The 24,801-nt window shown below is 42.7% G+C and overlaps 1 protein-coding gene across 1 annotated transcript in view; it reads left to right on the top strand.

Annotated features, from left to right (window-relative positions):
* The window catches only part of LOC146681527 (ATP-binding cassette sub-family C member 4-like), a 35,934-nt gene extending 11,383 nt beyond the window's left edge, over positions 1 to 24,551 (top strand). The window contains exons 8-31 of the mRNA XM_085448124.1: positions 769 to 1,018; positions 1,131 to 1,238; positions 1,353 to 1,442; positions 6,357 to 6,548; positions 7,109 to 7,203; positions 7,438 to 7,524; positions 8,252 to 8,348; positions 10,601 to 10,819; positions 12,560 to 12,697; positions 12,831 to 12,868; positions 13,278 to 13,402; positions 13,564 to 13,710; positions 15,592 to 15,671; positions 16,730 to 16,880; positions 16,982 to 17,101; positions 17,502 to 17,612; positions 19,338 to 19,438; positions 19,544 to 19,735; positions 19,817 to 19,972; positions 20,238 to 20,327; positions 20,411 to 20,583; positions 20,709 to 20,814; positions 21,378 to 21,512; positions 21,603 to 24,551. Of these exons, the coding sequence (XP_085304250.1) occupies positions 769 to 1,018; positions 1,131 to 1,238; positions 1,353 to 1,442; positions 6,357 to 6,548; positions 7,109 to 7,203; positions 7,438 to 7,524; positions 8,252 to 8,348; positions 10,601 to 10,819; positions 12,560 to 12,697; positions 12,831 to 12,868; positions 13,278 to 13,402; positions 13,564 to 13,710; positions 15,592 to 15,671; positions 16,730 to 16,880; positions 16,982 to 17,101; positions 17,502 to 17,612; positions 19,338 to 19,438; positions 19,544 to 19,735; positions 19,817 to 19,972; positions 20,238 to 20,327; positions 20,411 to 20,583; positions 20,709 to 20,814; positions 21,378 to 21,512; positions 21,603 to 21,620 (3,019 nt within the window). The 3' untranslated portion in view covers positions 21,621 to 24,551. The remainder of the gene's footprint in view (positions 1 to 768; positions 1,019 to 1,130; positions 1,239 to 1,352; positions 1,443 to 6,356; positions 6,549 to 7,108; positions 7,204 to 7,437; positions 7,525 to 8,251; positions 8,349 to 10,600; positions 10,820 to 12,559; positions 12,698 to 12,830; positions 12,869 to 13,277; positions 13,403 to 13,563; positions 13,711 to 15,591; positions 15,672 to 16,729; positions 16,881 to 16,981; positions 17,102 to 17,501; positions 17,613 to 19,337; positions 19,439 to 19,543; positions 19,736 to 19,816; positions 19,973 to 20,237; positions 20,328 to 20,410; positions 20,584 to 20,708; positions 20,815 to 21,377; positions 21,513 to 21,602) is intronic.
* Positions 24,552 to 24,801: the final 250 nt, after the last annotated feature.

The raw sequence follows: 24,801 nt of genomic DNA, 5'->3' as shown, positions 1-24,801 counted from the left end.
GTAATGTTTTGACACGAATCATTTTCTGAACCAGCAGAATACTACTGCATATATTATCCTTTTTTGGTACCCCTCTCCATCATCAACTGATTTAGCCCTCAGCTCTGACAGGCTCACGGGGTATTGTCGTCAAAACACAGGGAGGACGACAATACCAAGTTTGTGAATGAACTCCAGAATGAGGCGACATAGGATTTTCAAATTCAGACCAATGATGCACCTACTAGAAATCTCAGATAAGTTCAAATCCCGCTGACCTTAACCCCAAGGTCAGAGGTTAACTTTTCTGAAAATCACTTAGGATTTCCACGTTTTTCACATAGGTGCAAATGCTACAACTCTTACATAAATCCTCCTTTTGCAACATGTTTACATTTTATGTTTGCTTGTCTTTTCTTCAATTTGTGAAAAAGTTTATATTACTACTTTTTTTTCTGGGGTGTTCTTAATTGGTACTGTTGTCCTCCTGCTGAAACTCATATCAAGAGTGATCCCTAAACTCAGTGGGAGGTTTGGATCCTGCTGTATTGGATAACCAAGAGTACTTAGACAGAACTTATGCAGGCACAGGGAGAACATGGGAATTCACAAAAAGCTACACTCTGACTTTTCTTTCCTTTTTCCTTCATAACTTAAAAATTAAATATATAATTACTGTCATAGACATATCAAAGTGAAACCGATGTTGCTCAACATCCTGCCAAATTTAAACTTAAAACTTTGCTTCAACTATGTAATCCATCTACATATGTTCTCTTATGTTTGTAGGAAAGAAATCAGTCGGATATTAAAGAGCTCCTACCTACGAGGACTCAACATGGCTTCCTTCTTTGCCAGCAGCAAGCTCATAATCTTTGTTACCTTCACGGTCTACACTCTTTTGGGGAACACCATGACTGCCAGCCAGGTGTTTGTCACCATGTCCCTGTATGGTACAATTAAGGTCACCCTGACCCTGTTCTTTCCTCTGGCCATTGAGAAGTTGTCAGAGACTGTAGTGAGCATTCGCAGGATTAAGGTAATTAATTTCTGTCATAAACTGTAGGAAAAGTTGGCAATGCAGTAGTCATGTCCAAGATAGTCAAACAATTTCCAAAGCTGGTGTAAAACCATGTTTATCATTTTCCCAGAATTTTCTCCTACTGGAAGAGATTGAGAGAAAAAACATTATGTTGCCTTTGGCGGAAAAGGGGGGAAACTCTATTGAGATCGAGAAACTGACCTGCTACTGGGATAAGGTAAATAGTGTAATATATTTCGTAGCGGTGTAACATATTGTTGTAGAACAATGACTGTTCCTGCAAACTTTATAGTTTGATGTAGTACTTACTGCCATTTTTGTCTTTGTTTAGAGTTTGGATGCACCATCTCTTCAGAATGTTTCCATCACAGCAAAGTCACATCAACTTCTGACTGTAATCGGACCAGTGGGGGCCGGAAAGGTCAGTAAACTTGTGTAATCTATTTTAGCATCCACCCTAAGATTATAGGAGTCTTTAACCTAACGGTTTATTACCGGATTCTTATACGCTGCTCAAAAAATAACCACTTTAATAACATATCAGATCTCAATGGGGAAAAAAATCATCATTACTGATGTGCACTGAGTAATATGTTAGGTGGTGCAACCTGGCAACATTGGATGAACTGAAACATAATGTCCCACAGGTGTTCTATTGATTTAGGTCAGGTGAGTGTGGGGGCCAGTCAGTGGTATTAGTTCCTTCATCCTTCAAGAACTGCCTGCATACTCTCACCACATGAGGTTGGACATTGCTGTGCACCAGGAAGAATCCAGGACCCACAAGCATATGGTCTGATAAAGTTCAAGGACTTTATTACAATATCTATTGAAAGTCAGGGTGCCGTTGCCTAGCCTGTAGAGGTTTGTGCATCCCTCTATCAATATGCCAGTGACTCACCACCAACCCAGTCATGCTGAATGATGTTACACAACATACGTTTTTCCACGACTTCTCCAGACCCTTTCAGTTCTGTCACATGTGCATGGGTTAAGCTTGCTTTCATCTTTGAAAAGCACAGGGCGCAAGTGGAGGACCTACCAATTCTGGTATTCTATGGCAAAGGTTAGTTGGGTTCCATGGTGCTGGGTGGTGAGCACAGGGCTTACCAGAGGGCACTGGGCTCTCTGGCGCCATTATTGTCATTTTTATAGGGTTTTGGCAGTGATCATCCAGTTTCCTTTTGTAAAACGGAGCAGATCCCAGTCCTGATGATGGGTTAAGGGCCTTCAACAGCCTTGTCCAGGTCTCCTAGAACATTTTCTTGTCTCCTGGAATTTCATTTACCGTTTTACCATGTGGGAGATGGACTACCTGTGCAATCTCTGTAGGGTCCAGGTATCGACTAACAACCCCCTCTGCTATTTGACTGATCACATCAATATCCCAAAAGTTTAACTGACTAGTTGACAGACTAGTTACACAATATGGGATCAACAAGAAACGAATTTTGGAATATCAACAAATTAAATCCATAGTAAAAAAGAAATTTAATCCCAGTGAAGCTGAATTACAAACACCACCAACTGTGGTACAATTTTTTAGTCTAAAACCCCCCAAATCATTGTCTAAAATATACAGAACACTTTCTAAAATAGATGAATCAATATCCCTTCCTATTGCAAAATGGGAACCAGATTTATCAATCAACTTAGACCCAAACCTTTGGTCTCAGATATCCTTAAAAACCTTTCAATGGATCAGAAATCCCAGTTTGCAATTAATACAATACAAAATATTACACAGAGTGCACTATACTGGTCATAGGATGTTCAAGATGGGCTATACGCCTTCCAACAACTGCTCACACTGCACAGCAAATACAACGGACAATTACATCCACGCTCTTTGGTTCTGTCCACCAGTTCAGAAATTTTGGCGTGAGATATGTGTAGACTTATCAAAGTGTCTGAAATGTAACATTCCAGCCTCCCCTTTAATATGCTTGCTGGGCAACTTGGATGAGGTCACTGCAGAAATAAACACAGCCCACGTTGTTTTTACGGCCCTATGCATTGCCAAGAAAATGGTCCTCATTAACTGGAAAAATAAAAATAATCTTAATTCTAACCAATATAAAAACCATCTAATAGATCACATTAGTCTTGATACAACCTCTGCCATCACATTTGATCAATCCCTTTGGGCTCCTTTGATCGGCTTCATCACCTAGTGGGGGTGGGGGGTCATGGTTTGGTCCTGCCTTCGCTATTGTAGTTGATATGGGGGTAGGGACGGCCTTAGGGTGTCTGGGGAGTCCCTAGGGATGTTTCCCTGGAGGGCCTAACCTGGGGGACGTGACCATGACCTGGTTAGGAGCTCTGGGGCTCTTGGATGGTGTTTTCCTTGTGGCTGCGTACAGCGGAGATGGGAGAGGGTCTGTGCTGGCGGACGTTGGTTACTGGCCTGGTAGCCTGGCTGCCCCTGGGAGGGTCCGGGACGGGCGTGGAGGCTTGGGGGTCTGGGGGTGCTCCGCCCCCCGGTCTGGGGTGCTGGCCGGGCCTTGGGGGCTTGGGTCCTGGCTGTTGTGTCGCCGGAGCAGTGGGCGGGTGGGTGCAGGGGGGCTCGGCCCCAGTGCAGGGGACCTCTGGTGCATCGGCCCAACTAGGGGGCTCTTTAACTGGTGGGGAGGTTGTTATATCTTTGCAGGTGGTCTCCTCACTACAGGAGCTCACTCTGCAGGGGGGGGGGGAGAGAGATTTAGGAGAGGTGGAGAATGAACTCAACCTGGGTATCTATTGTCTTGTGTAGTTTGGGAGATGATTGGATGATGGGGTGGGTGCAGTTTTCTCTGGGGTGGAGTCAGGAGGGCTGCCCCAGACTCTGTGGGGCTGGGCGGTGCTGCTGCTGCGGGCCCCGGTCCGGATGGGCCTGGGCCCCCTTGCCCTGGTGGGTTCCAGAGTGTGGGGGTGCCTACTGGGGTCAGCGGGGGAGCTGGCCCCAGGGAGGGGCCACTTGCCCCTCCCTTTCTTCCCTCCCCATCCTCAGCTGCCTCCCTATTCCCGCTCTACCACACCCACCCACACACGCAGGGCTTGGGGTGCAGGTATGTCACCAGGGTGCAGGGGAGGCACTCCCTCTCTGTCCCCTTCTGGCCGCCTGTGCCTCAATTTTATTCTGCAACCTAGACATCCACATTACTCACACTCTCACATAACACATACATATAGGGCCTTGGGGGTGGGCACGTTTTACAGCATCCAGAGGATGGTTGGTGTATTCCAACCCACCTCGGGCGCTGATGCCCTACCCTCAATTTTAAATGTATTTAGACACTAAGGGTTTTCGGGAGGAGCCGTGCTGCTCTCTGAGAGGAAGCTAGTACCATGCTCTCCTGAGTTTTAAATGCACTTTAGAACAGCACACAGCAACACTACATATGAGCGGGCGTAGGGAGGTTTGAGGTCTTCACTCACCCCGGTTCTGTTGGCCGTCAGGGCTGGGGGGCTGGGAGGAGGTGCTGGCCGTCAGACTGGGGTCTGGGATGCGGGGCCTCCCTGCTACTGCAGATAAGGAGGTGGTCCGCTTGCCTCCACCCCAGAGAGAAGGGTTACATCTCCTGGGTCTAGGTGTGGCTTGCCCCTCTGAGGGCGGGGGTACCTGGACCTGGGATATGGAGTATGTTTGGGGAGTGCGACTGTCTGTGCAGTGTCTATTTGTGTCTGTCTGCACGTTAGGTAAGTGCCGAGTATTTGGTTGTGCATATGGGGTGGGAATGCACGTTTGTGTCCGCGTGCGCCTGTTCGTCTGTGTCTATATGTCAGGTTGGGTCTTAGACTCAACCTCTCTGGGTAGATCTCAGGCCCTCTAAAGTACGGAGGCCTATCTCCCCTCACCACACTCCCTGCCGGTGGCTGATGCCCTCAGACCTTGGTGTGTTGGTGGTCCTTGTCGTCTGGGGCTGGGCACTCATGTATGTACCGGCTCACTCCTGGTGGCCGATTGGTGGGACCTGGCGCCTGTGGCCCGGCTGGGCCCCTTCCGGGGGGTGGGATGCCCTCAGGCCTCTGGCCTCTGGCCTCTGGGCCTGAAGCTCGGTCCTCTCTGGCACAGCTGGCTGCCGGCAGAGCCCGCGGGCACGCCACTGCAACCCCCTCTGGCCTCTGCTCCGTAGCTGCTGGATGACCTCTCGTTTGGGGCTCTACTCAGCTCTTCCCAGGAGGGTGGCACGGTTCCCCCCCTTTTGGTGGTTCTCCTCGGGTCCTTGTACTCTGGGGCCTCTGGATATCTGGGGCCTGGATCTCCTCCATACCTGCTTCATACCCTGGTGGACGGGGCTATGGCTCCCCACACTCCCTAGCAGATCGTTACATGGAGAAACCTTTGGAATACAAGCATGCTGATCCACACAGGTATGCACACAGGTGTACACATGGGTATTCACAGACACGGACTACACCTTTCTTGGCTGCTGCCTCAAAGCACATTGTGTGCTGTCTATCTTGCGTGCTGCACAATATCATTTAATATTTAGTATCTACTGTTATCTACAGCTAGCTAGTTTATTGTGATGGTGCTGTTTTTATTATGTTGCTCTTTTTTTTTGTTTGCTTTCTCTTCTGTTTTTTTTTTCTTCATACAGGTGATCCAGGTGTTTTGTTTGTTTTTCTTTCTTTCTTCCCCCCTTTCTCACCGTCTCTTCTCCCCTTTGGTTTTCTTTCTCTCCCTCTCTTTCTTTCATTCTTTCTCCCTGTCCTATCCCCCAGTCATGTCTGTCCCGTTTATAGCAACCGAAAATAAAATAAATTCATATGGACCAATATGGCAAGGCCATGATGATCCACTTGCTAAAATAAATCCGCTTGGCATCTTTCTTGGCCTTAAAACAACAATTCTGATGGCTAAAGATCCAAACGGGACACGAAAAAAAAAAAGTTTAACTGACTCGACTTTATTTAAAAAACATCCTTTAATTCTTTCCTTTAACAGTGTGCTTGATTTCATTTGTAAAAGAGTGGAGGTTTTTTCCTTTTTTTTCTGTTTTGTTTTTTTCTGTTACTGCATAGAGTCCTATGAAATATGTGGCCCATGATTCAGTACCTTGTACATTCACATTTAGCAAAAGTAGCTAAAGATCAGCTAAATCTGATCTGTATGACTTTATCAGTCATTATTCAGTTTATTCAGGTTTAGAGGCATATGTTTATACACAGCTCTTTTATGGTTCTGCCAAGGTGTTTGAGTTGTGTTGAGGTCCAGAATTTGTCTGGGCCATTGCACCATAGCAACTTGGAAACAAAGTGCTAAACCATTGCAGTATTTGTCACTGACAAAAAAAAAAAAAAAAAAAGCAATTTACCCAGCTTACATGCATGACATCCATGTTTTCCTCAGTCATCCCTGCTAAGTGCAATCCTGGGAGAGCTTCCTCGTGATACAGGCACACTGAAGGTCAAAGGTCAGCTAACCTACGCATCCCAGCAACCGTGGGTGTTCCCTGGAACCATTCGCAGCAACATCCTTTTTGGGAGAGAACTTAACCCAAAGAAATATGAGCAGGTCCTTAGAGCCTGTGCTCTGAAGAAGGTGAGCTAATGTGTTCTATCAAAACGGAATATTGTGTTCATGACAATGTAGAAATACTACTTGAAAAACTATGACTGAAAAGCTTCTAAAGCCTGAACTACTACTGTGGATTTCATGGACCCGGACTTTACAGAGAAGCAGATGCATGTCCACAACTCAGGCTTCTTCTAGTCATGATTCTGGGTTTTGTACCCAGCGTTTTTCAGCTTTGGAATCTCAGTCTTCAGTTTGATATTTTCTGTATGACCTTGTTGTAATTTTCTGTTGAATATTATGTTTGCTTGGGTTGTGTTTTCATTCTGATTTTATGTTTTGTATTCATAGTTTCTTTGTTAGTTATTCTCAGGTTTTTCCTTTCCTCTTATGTTTTTAATGCCTAGTCTGCGTTTCGATCATTAATACTTGTCCTGGAATCTCTATCTGTGCTTATAGTACAGGATAGCCTATTTTGCTAATATTCTGAAGAACAAAACCAAACTGCCAATATTTATCAAATGACTAAAATGTTCCCCTATTTTTGGCATTCACATTTATTTTTGTTACACGTACATTTTGTGCAGGACCTGGAGATGTTCCCAGATGGAGACCTAACACTGATTGGAGACAGAGGAGCCACACTCAGTGGTGGACAGAAAGCTCGTGTAAACCTGGCGAGGTACGACAACAGTCACAGCAGTTATGTCATTGTTATGCACAGGAGAGAAATCCATTTTTAGTATAATCCTCAACAGATTTGAATTCCTTCTCTGAGTTATTAGGCAGCCTAAAATAGAGGCAGCAATAACCTATATGTTCGGGCAATTTTTTTTAAACCTCCAGGTATGCACACTACTGTTGCTATAGTTGTTCTACTTCACATGCCATAATCAAAGCCCTTTTTTTTTTACAGGGCTGTGTATGAGGATGCAGACATCTACCTCCTGGATGACCCTTTAAGTGCTGTGGATGCAGAAGTTGGAAAACATCTTTTCGACAAGTAATGACTGCTCACAATTATCTGTGTCCCAAAGAGATACCCATATGTATTCATACACATGAAGTATAGTATATTCTACATGCTACATATCTCTGTTTTATAGAAACGAAGGGAATTATTAATTGTAAGGTTAGATTTGAGTTTTCAATTCAACACCGGTCATTTCATGGCACTTTATACTGTAAAGTAAAGACCCAACAATACTATCACTGATAAACTTAGAAGTGGGATTATTATGCTCACATCGAGCCATGATTTTTATTTTAGTTGCACTGCATGATTGGCAGTTCCAAATAAGCATTATTTAACTGTTACCAGTCCTTTTAAAGCCTCTCAGTTGACACAGAGATAAGGAGAAAAAGCCATAAAGATTTCTTTAAGTACATACTGCTGAGGTAATGCACACAGATCCTTTTCTGCTCTATCACAGCCACAGACTTTTTGCTTTTTTCCCCCTGTAGAAATATATTTTCTGCCACACATCCTGTTTGACCTTTTAAATGTTCTCTTACTCAAATTTTACACAAGTCAGCTATAAATGTGTCATAGTTCCAATATTGTAATCACTTTAAACAAACGCAAACAATGAATCTGGATCTTGAGGACTGAGCTCGCATTACACAGCTGCGTTGTGTCGTGCAGTATGGACCTATATGAGATTTTTAAAAGGAGAAAAGTTCCACTTCTTATTTATGAAATGTGTACACCTGTCTGTGCTTATGATCAGGTGTATCTGTGGCTTGCTGAAGAACAAGTGTCGTATCCTGGTCACACATCAGCTGCGACATCTGAGGGAAGTTGACCAGATCCTGGTCCTGAAGGAGGTTTGTACTCCTGCAAAAGAAAATTGCTTGAAGGAAGCCTGCCTCCTGCTTCTTAACCATGCCATTGCAATAAATAAAGCATTCCCACAGCAGAATCCTGCCTAGTCGGTCAGACTTCGCCTGACATGGTGACAATAACCTGATCAGCTGCGACATTAAAACCACAAAAAAGGTTCTCACCCATTCAGTAATGAACCTGGGCTGTTTATGTCACAGTATGGCTGCCGACGGACAGCCGACTGTGAGGAGTGAGGACGTGGAAGTGCAGACATGCAAAGAGACAAAACTTGAGCATAACAAAAATGAGCTGTTTATTAAGGCTGGCAAAATGGTACAAAACAAAAGGCAAAGACGAAAGTAAACAATAACCTAAACTGGGTGAACTAAGATTAAAACATGACCTCACAAACCTTGAACATTTAGACCTGGCATGGATTCCTAGAAAAACCTGGAAACATGACATGAACATAGCAGACGACCACCCACTGGAGGTGATCAGGGGAAGTGGAAACACATAGGGACACAGCTGACACAAATTAACATGTCACAGGGGAAGAGCAAAACTAAACACGAAGAACATGGGACACCAGACCTCTTCAAAATAAAATGGGAAACCTAACGAGACACAGACGTGACAACACAAGCTTGACAACATAAGAAACGCAGATATGAAACACATGAGGGGTGAGGGAGACTTAAAAACAGGGGTGAAGACGCAAGGGGAATCTAATAAACAGTGAACTGTAACGGCAACCTATGCACAATAGAATTGAACTTAGAGAACCTAATAAACTTAAACATAAACATACTCAAAACATTGGGCCAGAAGACCCAGAATCATGACAGTTTAGTGGTTTCATGCACCTGGACATTATCGGTCCTGTGGGTTGCCTGCTGGGGCTTTGGCTTTTTAAAAGAATGTTTGGGGCTGGTTTAGCTGTAAACTGGGGAGCTCTTGTCCATTAGATGTATTTGCACTTGTTGAGAACCTGTTGTTTAGATGGTGATATGTGTATATAGGACCACGAATGTCAGGATCCAAGGTTTCTCAGAAGAGCTGTCTTACACTGTAAGGACATAACTGCTACTCATCTGTCTGTGGTTTTATTAATGCTGTCGCTTGTGTCAGTGTTAGTCATAATCCTATATATGTATAAATGGTGACATTTCAACCATTTCTAAAATCGAAACAAATACGAAGCATTTTGACCACAGGTAAAAGTATTTTACAAATCTGTGCATCCACACCTAAATGCATTGTGATCACTTATGCACAACTTTTTAAGTTCAATTTAAGAAATCTGATCATCTTCTCTTTCAAAAATCTTTCTGTGCATACACATAACATCACTTTAATTTTCACTCACAACACCATGGTTGTACAGGACTGTGGACCATCCTCTGAAGTGGGTATATGCTAATCCATTTAATGTGAAATAAAACTTTGATGTTAATCTTACTATTCTCTGAAAACAGCAACATTATTGTTAGCTTAATTGCTAATCCTGGACATTTCTGCTCTCAGCTGACATCAAGTCAGACAAACCTTGGCAATGGAACAGTGGACAGTGGAAGCACAGATGTCCCAGTTTTCTGCTGGGACTTGAACACAGCTTAGATTTGTGGATCTGTGTGAAACTACCTGGGTCTCAAAACCCTATGTGGACATGCGATGTGACCTGTATGTAATGAATGATTCGTGCATGTGCACTTAAGGTTTTGTAAGTGAGGCAAAGGGTTATGTGTATTTTTAGATATTTGTGTGCACAGGAAGATTTTTTGAAAGAACATAATAAAATTTCTGAACTTGAAGTTGTGCGTAAACAAGCAGCATTTATTTAGGTTTGGATGTACAGATTTATAAAATGGTTTTCCGTGTGGTTAAGATGTTTTGTATTTGTGTTTGGAGCACACATTTGGAGTTCCAAAGTTTCATTGACCATACAGACCCACCCTTAAGATTGACCTCAGTACTCATTCTTCTCGGGTTTTATGAGTTTGATTTCTTTGTTTGGAGAAGTTTCAGTAAACACTTTCCTACATTGAAGCCTTTGACGCCTTTGACTTCTACCTGTTCCCGTGTTTCAAAGGGAGATGAGGATTGTATGCACTGGGTTTTAGGGGGTTATAGAGTCCCAGATTCCAGATTCACAAACAGTGAACAACCCCCTTTCCCCCCATTGGACTATCCATATACCAAAAGAACAGCAGCCTAGATGTCCAGTAACTGATTTCCTTTGTTGCATCTTTAGGGTCAAATCATGGTCCAGGGAAGCTACAGTGAGCTGCAGTCCTCTGACCTCGATATGGTGTCCCTGCTGAGACGTGATGAGGAGCAGGAGCAATTGTCTCCATTTGCTGACCCAGAAAAACTGTCTTTACAAAGTCGGTGGACAAATGATTCTCACAGTTCACACTGTTTCCTCAACTGCCCCCTTCCACCAGAAAGCACCTACACTGAGCATCTTCCTGTATGTATATTTACTAAAGAGATTGAACATTGCTATTTTTACAAAATAGTGTTGTTTTACCTTCAGTTTTTTAAAAATGTAATTAATTTTCATAGACCCCCATGCATTGTCCTTTCTCTTTTTCTTTAAAGTTTCTATATGGTACCATGGTATATAAACAAGTCCATTTATTACTTCTTCTAATATGTGACATTTGTAGATATTATCTGATAGCCATTTGGCTAGAAAAGATATGCTAACTTCAGGTAGCTATTGGAGAAGTTCACTTACTCTAAGTCAGGGGTGCCAAATCCCAGTCCTCGAGAGTTACTGTCCTGCAGCTTTTAGATGCATCCCTACTCTAACACAGCTGAATCAAACGGTTTGATTACCTCTTCAGCATGCCATCAAGTTTGGCAAAGGCCTGATAACAAGCCATTCATTTGATTCATTTGATTTGAACAAGGATGCATCTAAAAGCTACAGGACGGTAGCTCTCGAGGACTGGGATTGGGCACCCCTGCTCTAAGTAATTAGTTAATGTGTTAATAAATGGTAAATGGCCTGTATTTGCATAGTGCTTTACTTAGTCCCTAAGGACCCAAAAAGTGCTTTACACGACATTCAGTCATTCACCATTCATACACAGATTCACACACTGCTGATGGCAAGCTACATTGTAGCCACAGCTGCCATGGAGCGCACTGACAGAGGCGAGGCTGCCGGACACTGGCGCCACCGGGCCCTCTGACCACCACCAGTAGGCAACGGGTGAAGTGAAGGGGTGAAGTAATAAAATCATGAAAATGTATGAAAATTAAAACAACACCGAAAATTTAACCCCAAATCAACTATCTCAAATCCTCAACCTCTTAAAAAGTAAAAAAAGATGAGTGAAGAAGAAACACTTAGCGCATCATGGCACCCTAGACCTATTGCAGGAGGCTTGAGGGTCACCTGATCCAGCTCTTACTAATGCTTTATAAAAAGTCTAATCTTAAAAGTAGTGATGGTGTCTGTCTCCTGAATCCATACTAGAAGCTGGCTGTACAGAGAGGGGCCTGAAAGCTGAAGGCTCTGCCTTCCAAATATTGTAGCAACAACAAGTAAGCCTGCAGTCCGAGAGTGAAGTGCTTTATTGAGCTGATATGGTGCTGTGTGGTGTTCATTCATGGTACATGATATGGTAATGGATGGTACATATACACTGCACTTATACACTTAACACTGAATTACTGCATCCATGTAATGTGGTGTGTAGGTAATCAGCATGCAGGCACTGTAAAGTTGTTACTGAAGCTAAGATTGCTTTGATGGCAGCTTTCAGCTCATCTTTATGTGTCCATTTCCGCTCCATGTGAGGTCTCCCAATTTCTTAAATCAGCTATTCTTGACAATCCTTTCAACAGCTTTGAAAGAATTCTCACCTTTTCCTACTCTACGGTTCCTTTCAGTCAAATTTCACGTTACATGTAATAAATATATAAGAAAAAACTATACTGTCAAAAGTATTTGCTCATTTGACCATTCATCCAGAAACACATTTATCAGGTCAGACAAGAAGGACTAGCTCACGGTCCTTGCTCTAATTCATCCTAAAGGTGTTCTGTTGAGTTGAGGTCAGGTTTTCATGATATATATATTTCTCACTAATATTATTTTAGATGCACTATCATGAAGTGTCAGCTTTGTTCTGAGATTACAAACAGTAAAACTATGTTCAAGTATAAAGATGTGCCTGGATCATTTCTTGTTTTGCAGGTTGAAGCTATTCAAACTATTGCAGAGGAGACACGAGCTGAAGGAAATGTCAGCAGTCACATTTATTTTACATACTTCACGGCAGGCTGTAGCCTTCTGGTTTTAATGGTTATAGTATTTCTCAGTATTCTAGCTGAGGTAAGTCACAGACCTCTTATGGTACCATTAGCAAGTGAATGGAGATTTTTAATGCAATGTTTTTATTCATTGTGAACATAAGAAACAAAACCAAGTTGAACCTTTTTTTTTATTGTTTGTTTCTTTTCAATAGGTGGCATATATCCTTCAGGACTGGTGGTTGGTATACTGGTGAGAACTCAACACACTTTTAGTACTGTGTAACACTGTGCAAGTCTTGAGATACACCTCATTTCTTTATAATTTGCTTCTAAGGAGCTAAAACATTTTTAGATATATTGTAATGTAAAGGCCCTACAAAGAGATTTGATAAAACAGCAAGCGCTTTGGGGACAGTGGGAAGGCAAAAAAATAATAAATCTATTTTTTCCTTCTGTTCTGCATTTCTATGTATGTTTTCAATAACTCACTACACGTGTGTCCCATTTTGCAAGCAAAGTATAAAGAAATTAGTGGTAGATCAGGACTTTAGTCCAGTTCTGTAGAGCCAGTAGCTTACTTTTCTATTCATTTAATTACAGAACATTTTATTAGACTGTTTAAGTGATGTTCTTTGTTTAATTGTCTTCTCACCTGACAGGGCAAGAGATGATTTTACAAACGGCACAAACAGCAGAGTCACTGCTGTTAGCCTTAAAAGTGGAATGAATGTTACTAGTTCATACCAAGAGTTTAATCTCTCTTTTTACCTCAGCATTTATTCAGGTAAGCCTTTCAGTCCTGTAGTTCTTACTGAAATCTTCACATACTATTGTTGACTACCATGTGTTTAGTGTCCATTATGTTATATTACTTGGTAGAATATCCTGCTGTAAATCAAATACCAAACTATTTTTTTAATATAGTCCTGCTGTGTTTACTTTTAGGTTTGACAGCAGCAGCTGTGGTCTTTGGTTTTGCCAGGAGTTTGGTGATATTTCATGGGCTGGTGAGATCAGCTCAGACTCTTCACAACAGCATGTTTAGTGCTGTGCTCCACACTCCTGTTAGCTTCTTTGATGTCAACCCCATAGGTGAGGCCTACACAGGATTTATTTTTATTTTTAAGAGGAAACAGTCACATATTTATCTGCCTAGTGTTTGTTAATAATGGATTGCATTTATATAGCGCTTTTCTAGAGCCTCCGAGCGCTTACAATTCTACTATTCATTCACTCTCACATTCACACACTGGTGGAGGCAAGCTACAGTTGTAGCCACAGCTGCCCTGGGGCAGACTGACAGAAGCGAGGCTGCCATATCGCGCCATCAGCCCCTCTGGCCATCACCAGGTGAAGTGTCTTACCCAAGGACACAACGACCAAGACAAACAGAGCTTCGGATCGAACCGGCAACCTTCCGGTTACAAGATGAGCTTCCCAACCCCCTGAACCATGGTCCATTGTTTAAAGGTGTAAAATGTAAGACTCTTGTAGGAGCCAGGAGTTTTAATCCGCCTGGAGCATCACATCATGGTGGAACTTGGGAACGGATAATTCGTGTGATCAGAAGAATTCTGAGATCCGTTCTTCAGCAACAACAGTTGGACGACGATGGATTAAATACGGTTCTATGTGAAATTGAAGCAATTTTAAATGACAGACCCATCACAAAGCTTTCTGATGATCCAAAAGACCTAGAGCCACTTACACCAAATCACATCCTCCTGATGAAAGGAAAACCATCTTTACCACCCGGACTATTTGACCCTCAGGATATGTATCTGAAGAGAAGATGGAAACAGGCTCAGTACATCTCAGATCTTTTTTGGAAACGATGGATACGCGAATACCTGCCTTTGTTACAGGAGAGACAAAAATGGAACCAAAAGAAGAAGAATCTAAAACCTGGAGATATAGTCATTATAATGGATTCTTCTGCACCGCGTGGTTCCTGGCCACTTGGAAGAGTTCTGGAAGCCATTCGTGACAAAAAAGGACTTGTGCGATCTGCACGTTTAAAAACAAAGACTAATATTCTGGAAAGACCTGTAACTAAACTTTGCTTGTTACATGAGACTGTAATCTAAAAGTGTGTTACTTATGTTTATTTATGTGAATGTATAGGTCTAAAGTAGACTGTATTAGTGGCTCCTTATTTTCTTTGTGATTAGAATTGCCATGTCTGATAGCCATTTCAATTAGGGGCCGGGGTGTAGGAGCCATTCTTGGGTTAATACCTTATGTGGTCACTAGAGGTCACCTTTTTCTGTTTTGATTATGTAATGTAAAGGTATTTAAGGTAGACGCACGTAATCGGCGTCAGGTGTGTCATTGAGAAGGCAAACAGTTTGTGATCGTTGCGCTGTTATGCTAAGGCGATACAGAATAAAGACCAAAAAGGACAAGATACATACTGCTGGATTTATTGGACTGTGAACTTAATTCATGCATACCAGTGACATCGCGTCACCCCCGTTAACGACCACCTCAGTGGCTTCAAGCGTAGGCTTAGCCTCTACAACTCTAATTCAAAAATAAATCAAAACTGTCACCAATTGGGGCAGTGTTTCACTGGAAAATTCGTAGGTATCAATCCCCAATGTTTAAAAGACAAACCGCAGAATTAAATCTTGCTAACTATCCAATAACACCGGAGACACTGAAAGCTTTTAAGGCTGGTATTAACATGTTAGCCTGCTTACTTTAGTTGAGATCTCTGTATAGATTGCATAAACATCTAGGACATAACTTTAAAGCTGTTATTTTCTCACATTCTGCTCACAGATTTGGTTTAATTTCATTTTTAATTTCATTTTTAAACCATTTTCAATAAGCAATCACACACATTAGCCAGAAACTCCTAAAGTCTGAACTGCAGGCCTCACATCCACTTATAACACAGAATATTTTCAAGTTGACATTCTGCCCTTTAACAACATAGTCCTGTTAATTAAAACTGTGTCTGCATTGTAGGAAGAATACTCAACAGGTTTTCCAAAGATGTCAGCCAAATGGACTCCGTGCTACCTATCACCTTTGTGGACTTCTATCAAGTAAAGACTACCATAAATTATATACATATGTAGACAAAAATACTGTGCCACCTACACCATGTTACATTTACAGGAGCTGCTTGTCCACAGAAACCCATGCTATGAACCTTCAAGCATACATGCTCAATCATCCATGTAAGGAAATCCCAAAAAATTGATTCTGTTCATCTTGACATAGCATTTTGTGGGAGAAACGTTTCATCACTCATCCAAGTGACTTCTTCAGTCTGGACTGACTGCAGGTTTCCCCAAGTTTATGAGGATTACACATCCTGGATAGGGAGGAACGCTGGTTTGAGCGTGGAGTCAAGGAGGCCATTTACGTGAAAAGGGAAAGACCATCTCTGAATCGAGGAGGGGGCCTAAGGGTACATCTTTCACCAACTTACAATGCTGTGATTGCAGCCATACCCCAACTCTCTGTGAATTTTACCCATGCCCTTGATCAATGGGCTTTGATCAGTAATTGTTGATCAATGGTCATGGCAATTTGCATATTAACAATCAAGGAACTGACCCCACAGCCCATTGTTCATTCATTGGGCTGGTTTCAGTCATTGTACAAATGTGCTGTTTATAAGGTTGGGGAGGTATCTCTGGCTCTCTTCCACAGCATGTCTTTTATCCTGTTTTCCTTCTCCCACCCCAACCGGTCACGGGAGATGGCCCCGCCCCTCCCTGAGCCTGGTTCTGCCGGAGGTTTCTCCCACTGAAAACACTACGTCCAGATGAACATAATCACGTTTTTGGGACTTCCAGCATAGAGTTTTTGTATGCTTTTTGAGCACTGGTAGTTTTTTAAACGCGCTATGTGCCTCAGCAGAGTGACCCCACTCTGTAACTCTGCAACTTCATGCTGTGGTTGCTAAATGGCTCCACTTAAAGCTGAATGTGGAATATCTAGGAGGGAAGAAATTTCATGAACTGACAGTTGCCACTATTACTTAAATGATTAGAAGGTGTAGCACTCATTACCTTGGTCCATGTTTTCTTTATTTTGACTTAACAAGATCTTTCAGTGTTTTCATTATTTTTCATTATATGATGTTTTTTTTAAGTTATTTTTACAGAATGTTGGCGTTATCGCGGTGGCAGCCTCAGTTATTCCTCTCATCCTCATCCCTGTTGTGCCTCTCCTGTTAATCTTTCTGTATTTGAGGAGCTTGTACCTTCGTACCTCACGTGATATCAAACGCCTTGAGTCAACAAGTATGTTGATTTATTATTTATATAATTTGTTTTGGGGGAAAAAATAATCTGAAAGGGCCAGCAAAAGTAGTTCTTGTCTTTTCATTTTGCCCTTTCTACAGCTCGGAGTCCAGTTCTCTCACACCTGTCCTCTTCCCTTAATGGTCTTTCTACAATCAGAGCTTCCAGATCAGAAGAGAAGTTAAAGAAAGACTTTGATGCCCATCAGGACCTTCACTCAGGTTTACTCTTTGAGAATAAACATTTACACTTTCCAGGCTGACTGGAATTTGTAAAGTGACTGATTAATTTTCAGTGTTAAGTCCAAAAATTCTGTGAGACAACTTTACTATGGTGCATTTTTGAAAGACATGCAGCAAAATGGTGAAGACTTGAACCCAGGCCACTGCAGTCAGGGTTTCAATGTATGATGTATCTGCTTAACGAAGCAAAAAGAAGACAAATAAGAAATTGAACGACAAACCAAGTCTATTACTTGCCCTGTAGTAATCCAGATACAAAAAATAAGTCTGCCTTTGCAGTTTTGTACCCCTGAGCTGTAAAATGCTGATGGAGTATTGTTGACTCAAGTTCAAATCTCAGTAACTCAGTCTCAGGTTTTTTTCTGCTCTTTTGTTTCAGAGGCCTGGTTTTTGTTCCTGATGACCTCCCGCTGGTTTGCACTACGCCTCGACAGCATTTGCTCCATATTTATTACCCTCACAGCATTTGGCTTGATATTACTCAGAGATGGTAAAGAATTAACAACGTCCATCCATCCATCCATCTTCATCCGCTTTGTCCGGGGCCGGGTCGCGGGGGCAGCAGCCTAAGCAAAGAGGCCCAGACCTCCCTCTCCCCAGCCACCTCCTCCAGCTTATCCGGGGGAATACCAAGGCGTTCCCAGGCCAGCCGAGAGATATAATCTCTCCAGCGTGTCCTGGGTCTGCCCCGGGGCCTCCTCCCGGTGGGACATGCCTGGAACACCTCACCCAGGAGGCGCCCAGGGGGCATCCTTGTCAGATGCCCGAACCACCTCAGCTGGCTCCTTTCGATGTGGAGCAGCAGCTGCTCTACTCTGAGGGAGAGGCCAGCCACCCTTCGGAGGAAGCTCATTTCTGCTGCTTGTATCCGCGATCTCGTTCTTTCGGTCACTACCCACAGCTCGTGGCCATAGGTGAGGGTAGGGACGTAGATCGACCGGTAAATTGAGAGCTTCGCTTTTACACTCAGCTCCCTCTTCACCACGACGGACCGGTGCAGCGTCCGCATTACTGCAGCTGCAGCCCCAATCCGTCTGTCGATCTCCGGCTCCCTTCTCCCATCACTCGCGAACAAGACCCCGAGATACTTGAACTCCTCCACTTGGGGCAGGAGCTCATCCCCGACCCGGAGTGGACACTCCACCCTTTTCCGGCTGAGAACCATGGCCTCAGATTTGGAGGTGCTGATCCTCATTCCCACTGCTTCACACTCGGCTGCGAACCGTTCCAGTGCGAGCTGGAGGCCCCCACCCGATGAAGCCAACAGAACCACATCATCTGCAAAAATCATCTGCAACAGTCCATTCATTTAACTCTCCTTCAATAATCTCAAATACTGATTAATTCTGTTCCTATCTTGATTCAGAGCAATTGTGTGGCATCGCATGATTTTTACCAAGGTCTCAGTCCTGTCTTATTTACGGTGTTACGTTACTGGCTTTGCTTTTTTTTTTTTTTTAATTAATTAGTTAATTAAAGCTCCTGATTAGGGTCGGGCTAGGCTTAACAGTGGGTTCACACAAAACCTTGGTTGATTGTGACCCACACCTGTTTTCACACCTTGGCTCGTGTGATTAGGTAGAGGATCAATAGGGGGTCCATGTCCCTCTTGGGGGAACACTCAGATAGGGCTTAAAATCTGGGACTCTCCACCAATTACTCTTAGAACTGAAGAAGCTTCTTGGATGAGAGGTGAAACATCTTCAAGGAAATTTAAAGAAGTCCAGACGCTTTTCTTTCCAAGCTCCTTAGACTCCTGATGATTGGAGACCTTGCAAATGATGCATGTAATTTGAGATCTGTTATCTGCATGCAGTTTTAGTTTCTCTTTTGTGGTTTAAATAAAACAGAGAAAAATGATCCACTGGGTAAAAGGGTTTTTCTTTACTCGTCTTGCTATAAAGCTCAAGTAACATTCAGGATCACTCCCAATATTATGAAGGTAGAACCATCTCAGTGAATATATGTCTTTTGCTTTCATGTCTCTTACTAGTGTCACTTTCTTTGCACAATGATCTTGTACTTTTGCAGTTACAAAACGATTTGACTAAAAATTATGTAAAGATGGCAATGTGTTACTGACTGCAATACCAGAGTCCAAGCTAAAGCTACAAAAGCTAAACTGGCAGCACACTGGCCAATTCAACACTTTGTTAAATAGGTTTAGAAGAACAAACTCACGTGGTCTGTTTTTTTTCCTTCTTAAATTTATTAGGGCTGGTGGCTGGAGAGGTAGGCCTGGTTCTTACCTATGCTGTGACACTGATGGGAAACTTCCAGTGGACAGTGAGACAAAGTGCCGAGGTGGAGAACATGGTAAAAACAGAGTGACATTTAAATTTAAGGCTTTTTTCTTCTGTTATCAGATATTCACATGAAATGCTGTTATGACCTGCTGAAGGTAGCTCGTGATTTTTTCAGATGACATCAGTGGAGAGGGTGGTGGAGTACACTGAGCTAAAGAGTGAAGCACCCTTAGAAACTCAGAAGCGTCCTCCCCCTGATTGGCCGAGCCAAGGAATGATAACCTTTGATCGAGTGAACTTCTTTTATAGCAAGGATGGACCACCGGTCCTCAAAGACATCAACGCCACGTTTCAACCCAAAGAGAAGGTGACACATCGGTTTGTGGAGAACAGCTGGTTGGGGTCTGAGTGATGATCAGCTGTTGATGTTTTGTGTCCTGTGGGTCAGGTTGGTATTGTGGGTAGAACAGGAGCGGGGAAAAGCTCTCTGGTCTCGGCTCTGTTTCGCCTGGCAGAGCCCCAGGGAAAGATCTACATCGACGGTATTGTGACCTCTGAGATTGGCCTACATGACCTGCGCCAGAAGATGTCCATCATTCCTCAGGTACAACATCAGATGACACTTCAACTGCCTGAAGAAATACGTAGTTACAATCTCACTGTTACAATAATGCTATCCATTTCTGTTATTCTTCTATTAATTGAAACTGCTATATCATTTATTTTCAGTAAATTAAACTCAAAACACAGATTTTCAAAGTCATACGATACTGCGTGTCGTTTCCAAATCCATATCCGGTACATAGAATTAATGACGTAGCAGAGTCTACTGATTTTTCTCCCTGACTTCTCTCCCCTCTGCTCCCCAGGACCCAGTTCTCTTTACTGACAGTGTGAGGAAGAACTTGGACCCTTTCAACCAGCACACTGATGAAGACCTGTGGAAAGCTCTGGAAGAGGCTAGTATTTAATTAGCACACCCAGATTTGTCGTTACTGCCCACAGACCAGCTACAGGTTTCTCCTCTCCATGTTCACTGCAGGTACAGATGAAGTCTGTGGTGGAGGAGCTGCCTGGGAAGCTGGAGACTGTCCTGGCTGAGTCAGGCTCCAACTTCAGCATGGGCCAGAGGCAGCTGCTGTGCCTGGCCAGAGCAGTCCTGAGGAAGAACCGCATCCTCATCATCGATGAAGCCACAGCTAACGTGGACCCGAGGTCCTCCAAACACATTGCCAGCACATATAAAGCATACACAGAAATGTCATTACACATCCACTAGTTTTCTCAGCACACCTCTCCCATATGTTTCTACTGTGTTTTGGTTGTTGCTGTGATTACAGGACAGACGAGCTGATCCAGAAAACCATACGAGACAAGTTCAAAGAATGCACAGTGATCACTATCGCGCATCGCCTCAACACCATTATAGACAGTGACCGCATACTTGTGAGTCATCTCTTCTGTCTCAGTGCAGTTTAATTTAATTTCAATCAACCATGTTTTATAATCATATTATCTCTCAGGAACACCTTGAGGATCTTTAAATTTTAACTTTAGCTGTCCATTTTCAGTCTGACAGTGTGTTAATCAGTTTTCATAGGGGTGGGAAATGCATTTTGTCAATCAGTACCCATGCCTAATGATCGTGAAAGCGATCATGCACTGGCCAGGTTCCTGTTTGGCTCATCCTTAGCAGGTTGTCAGTTTAAAAAAGGACTGCAGAGGACTGTTACATGTCTGGATAACAGACGAATCAGTCACAGTGAATGGATTTAAAGTTCTGGGCCCATGAAATAACTGATATTGGTAAAGATTACAATCAGGATCGTCCCAATTTATAGATATATTTTCCAAAGTAGTTTTTGAGATGTAGCACCATTTTCAAACTAATTTGAGTTCATTATTATTGCTGTGTAGCGTGTCAGTCTTTATATATTTTTCACATGCTAGCTTTTAAAGGACTGTAAGTTTACCGTTATTGGTGAAGAGGACATTTGTCTATTTTTAAGGTTCTGGAGAGTGGGACCATCCAGGAATTCGACCACCCCTTTACCCTGCTGCAAAACAAAGAAGGTGCTCTCTACAGGATGGTGCAACAGATGGGCCAGGCTGAGTCAGCATCTCTACTGGAGTCAGCTAGACAGGTGAGCTGAAAAAAGTGGATAGGGTGGAGAGAGAACTTTGGACTCTGTTTTTAAGTTAATTCGAATTAAAATAACGTTTTTCCCCTCCAGGCAGCACAGAGGTCCTGAAAGTCTGTGGCCAGTGAAGCGTGACTGTTGTGCCTAAGAACTGGAAGCTTTCTACCACTTTGCTAACTTGTACACTTGGATCCTAGAACAGTAGAACCACCGTGGGTTTAAATTGGACGCCCTTGGTATTTTTAAATAAATGTCTAACTACTAAAAGAAATCACTGCCGTCTCTGATCCATGGCTTACACCTAAATGAAAAAACACAACAATGATCATTACAAATGATAAGGATCATTTATACCACGAACCTTCCAGGGGTTATATTTACCCCTTTTTTTGAAATGCTGAGCTCTACAATTGTGCTACACTTGGTTGCCTTGCAGTGCTTATTGGTTACATATTTTAATAACCACTCTCCTATCCGATGACCCATAGCTAAGAGGATTAGCTGACAACACAAACAGATAGGAAGCTAGAGTTATATAGAAAGATTAATATTTATTGCAGAATTTAAAGGGGTTGGGATATTGAGGGAACAGGGAGCAGGTCAGAAAGGTTGACTGGGCAGGTTGCTGCCTATGCAAACCAGATAAAGCTGAATCTTAAATGTCCAGGAGTCCAGGGCTGAAAACTGGGGCTGGAGCAGACTGTGTGGTGGATCATCCAGAGCTTATGTCTTTTTAGTAGTCTTGACTATAGGATGGGATGATGGTGGGGCTCTACTCCAACTGACTCTTTATTGTGCTTAGTTGACAGTGTTGTCTTCTGCTACTCTATAGTTCAAGGTTCACTATCTTGGTGTCAGGTTTCCATTTAGCAGCAGTAATAATGTAGTAGCCACAATGGCCCTGCTGTGGTGAAAGAGTTTAGGTATACTTACAACAGTCTATGTAAATTCTGGAAGTAAATGCCTAAATTTATATCTAGCTACTGGCTCTAACACGAATTCTCTCCTTTGAAGTAACCAGTGAATTTTCCTCCATTAATGCTGTTCATAATTCTAACAGCAAACCTCTTGTGACTCTTCATTAACTAAGGAGCTGAAGCTAGATGGTAGTTTGTGTAGCATAAAGACTGGAGATGGGTAAATGGACTGGTTCTCATATAGTGCTTTTTTACTTGATTACTCAAAGTACTTTAAACACCATTCACACACACATTCATACAAGCACTTTTTCAAGGATTGAACCGCCTGTCTAGTGATGTCATGCTCTAACTCCTGAGCCACCTGCCTGAGTAGGTGTTGTTTCATAATAAACCAAATCCATGAACAAATGATGTGTGAAAATGATCAGTGGTTGCCAATTTGTTTGCCAGGAACATTGATGATTTTTGCAATTTCAGTGTTTCTTTTTCAGCTTTGGAGTCTTCAGTTAGTATAGAGAAGGTACAAAGCAGTTTTAAACCACACAAGTTCAGTTTAACTGGACTCCGTTGTTCTGTTAGATGTATTCCTAATAGAGAGAGCTTCCGTTCTATAGTGTGCTGAGCTTTCCTAAAGTAACTAGCTACATTATCATTGGAATAAAATACATTCCTGTTAACAATTATACATGAAATGAACCCAAATAAGTCATACATGAAAACTCCTATCCATTATTCAGTGAGAAAAACAGATGTAACATATCCATACACAGTGTTTGGTTACCTTGGCACTAGGGATGGGTACCGGTGTCCGGTGCCATGATGGCACCGGTTCTGACATAAACGGTAGTAACCAGACCGAAAAGCAGCGCACATTTCGGTGCTTTATTTCGGTGCTTTTTTTTCCTGAGCTGTGATACACTTCTAGCCAATCATTTTACGTTTCCGAGGATAGTAGGCGGGGCCAGGTACGTACGTTCTTTTAGAGCAGAGCTACAGATTAAAAATGTCCAAGGCGAAGCGGTCAAAAGTCTGGCTGTACTTCACAGCAAAATATGCAAACTCAGCAGCAACAAGTGCTTTAAGCTGATACTGTGATACTGTCAAAGGAGGTAACACCTCAAATCCGATGAAACAGCTGGCGACGCATAGCGTTTTTTTTAAAAGCCGAGAAATGCGCCGTATTTGATAGCTTGCTGCGAGACCTCACACCGTGCACGTCGGGTGGGTTGCCAGTTATCGGACCCGGAGCAACATCCCCCAAAAACCCGAAGAATAGAGTCCTGGCCCCTAGCCCTGCCAGTGTAGCAGAAATGATGAGGATGATAATGCAGCAGCCGCCGTTCTTCTCTGCATGAGTAGCTTCATGTTGTTCGTGTGTAATTTACGTTGAGTAGGCTAACCACGTTATTACATTAATGCATGTAAGGTGAACTAGCAAACATCATCATAGCTACATGCGGCTGTCTTCTTGTTTGATGGCAGATACTCGCTTCACCCTGGCCAAAAAGGCTAAAATGACCAAAGAAAAAGTGGGAAACAGTTAAACATGAGAGGTTTTTGGACAAAGTTTGTGTTTTTTCCATTGTTTAAGCACTGCTTCCAGCCAAGAGTGATACCATATATGCCCCATAGCTGCAGAAAAGGCACACATTGTTATCTTTTTACAAAAAACCCCAGCTGAACATGAGAGGTTTTTGGACAAAGTTTGTGTTCTCCATTCTTTAAGCACCGGTTCGAGCACCGTTTAAGCACCGGCACCGTTTCAAAAGTACCGATTTGGCACCGGTATCGGATAAAACCTAAACGATACCCATCCCTACTTGGCACATACCTGCAGTTTCCCAAACCTGATGGTTATTTTTTTCTTTAAAAAATGTTTTTGAACCCTGACTTTGTTTTGGACATTATCTTATCTTTAAGCCTAGATTTGATGTGATTAGATTTATTGCTGTTCATTGGTTGGATGCCCATGCATCCATAGCTATAATGAACGTTGTGCAATTTGGTTATGAACAATGTGATGGTGTAAGAAACAGTTTGCTTGAGTTCTGCAAATACTTGTAATCGTGGCTGTTCATTATTGTTTTTCTAGCAAAGCTTCTGGTGCACAAGTCACTGACTGTGCTGGGGTGAAAAATTCTCTGCATTTCTGTGTATCAACTACAGAACATTTAATTCTTGTTATGTACGCCTGCTAGCTATTTCTGTGGCCAAATATGTGTCTGGTTGCATCTCTGACCACAGCCAGCAGAGATGTCATAATGTAGTATTGATTTAGCTACAACTGTATACATCACTGTTATAAAAGTCTCCTCTGCTAAACCTTTATTGATTTTTTTTTTTGGGGGGGGGGGGGGGGGGGGATATTATTC

This window comes from Copadichromis virginalis, linkage group LG23 (assembly GCF_057382275.1).
Source record: "Copadichromis virginalis isolate Kocher_CV1m ecotype Utaka linkage group LG23, C_Virginalis_male_GT1.1, whole genome shotgun sequence".
Classification (NCBI taxonomy): domain Eukaryota; kingdom Metazoa; phylum Chordata; class Actinopteri; order Cichliformes; family Cichlidae; genus Copadichromis; species Copadichromis virginalis.
This window is presented reverse-complemented; position numbering and strand designations above follow the sequence as displayed.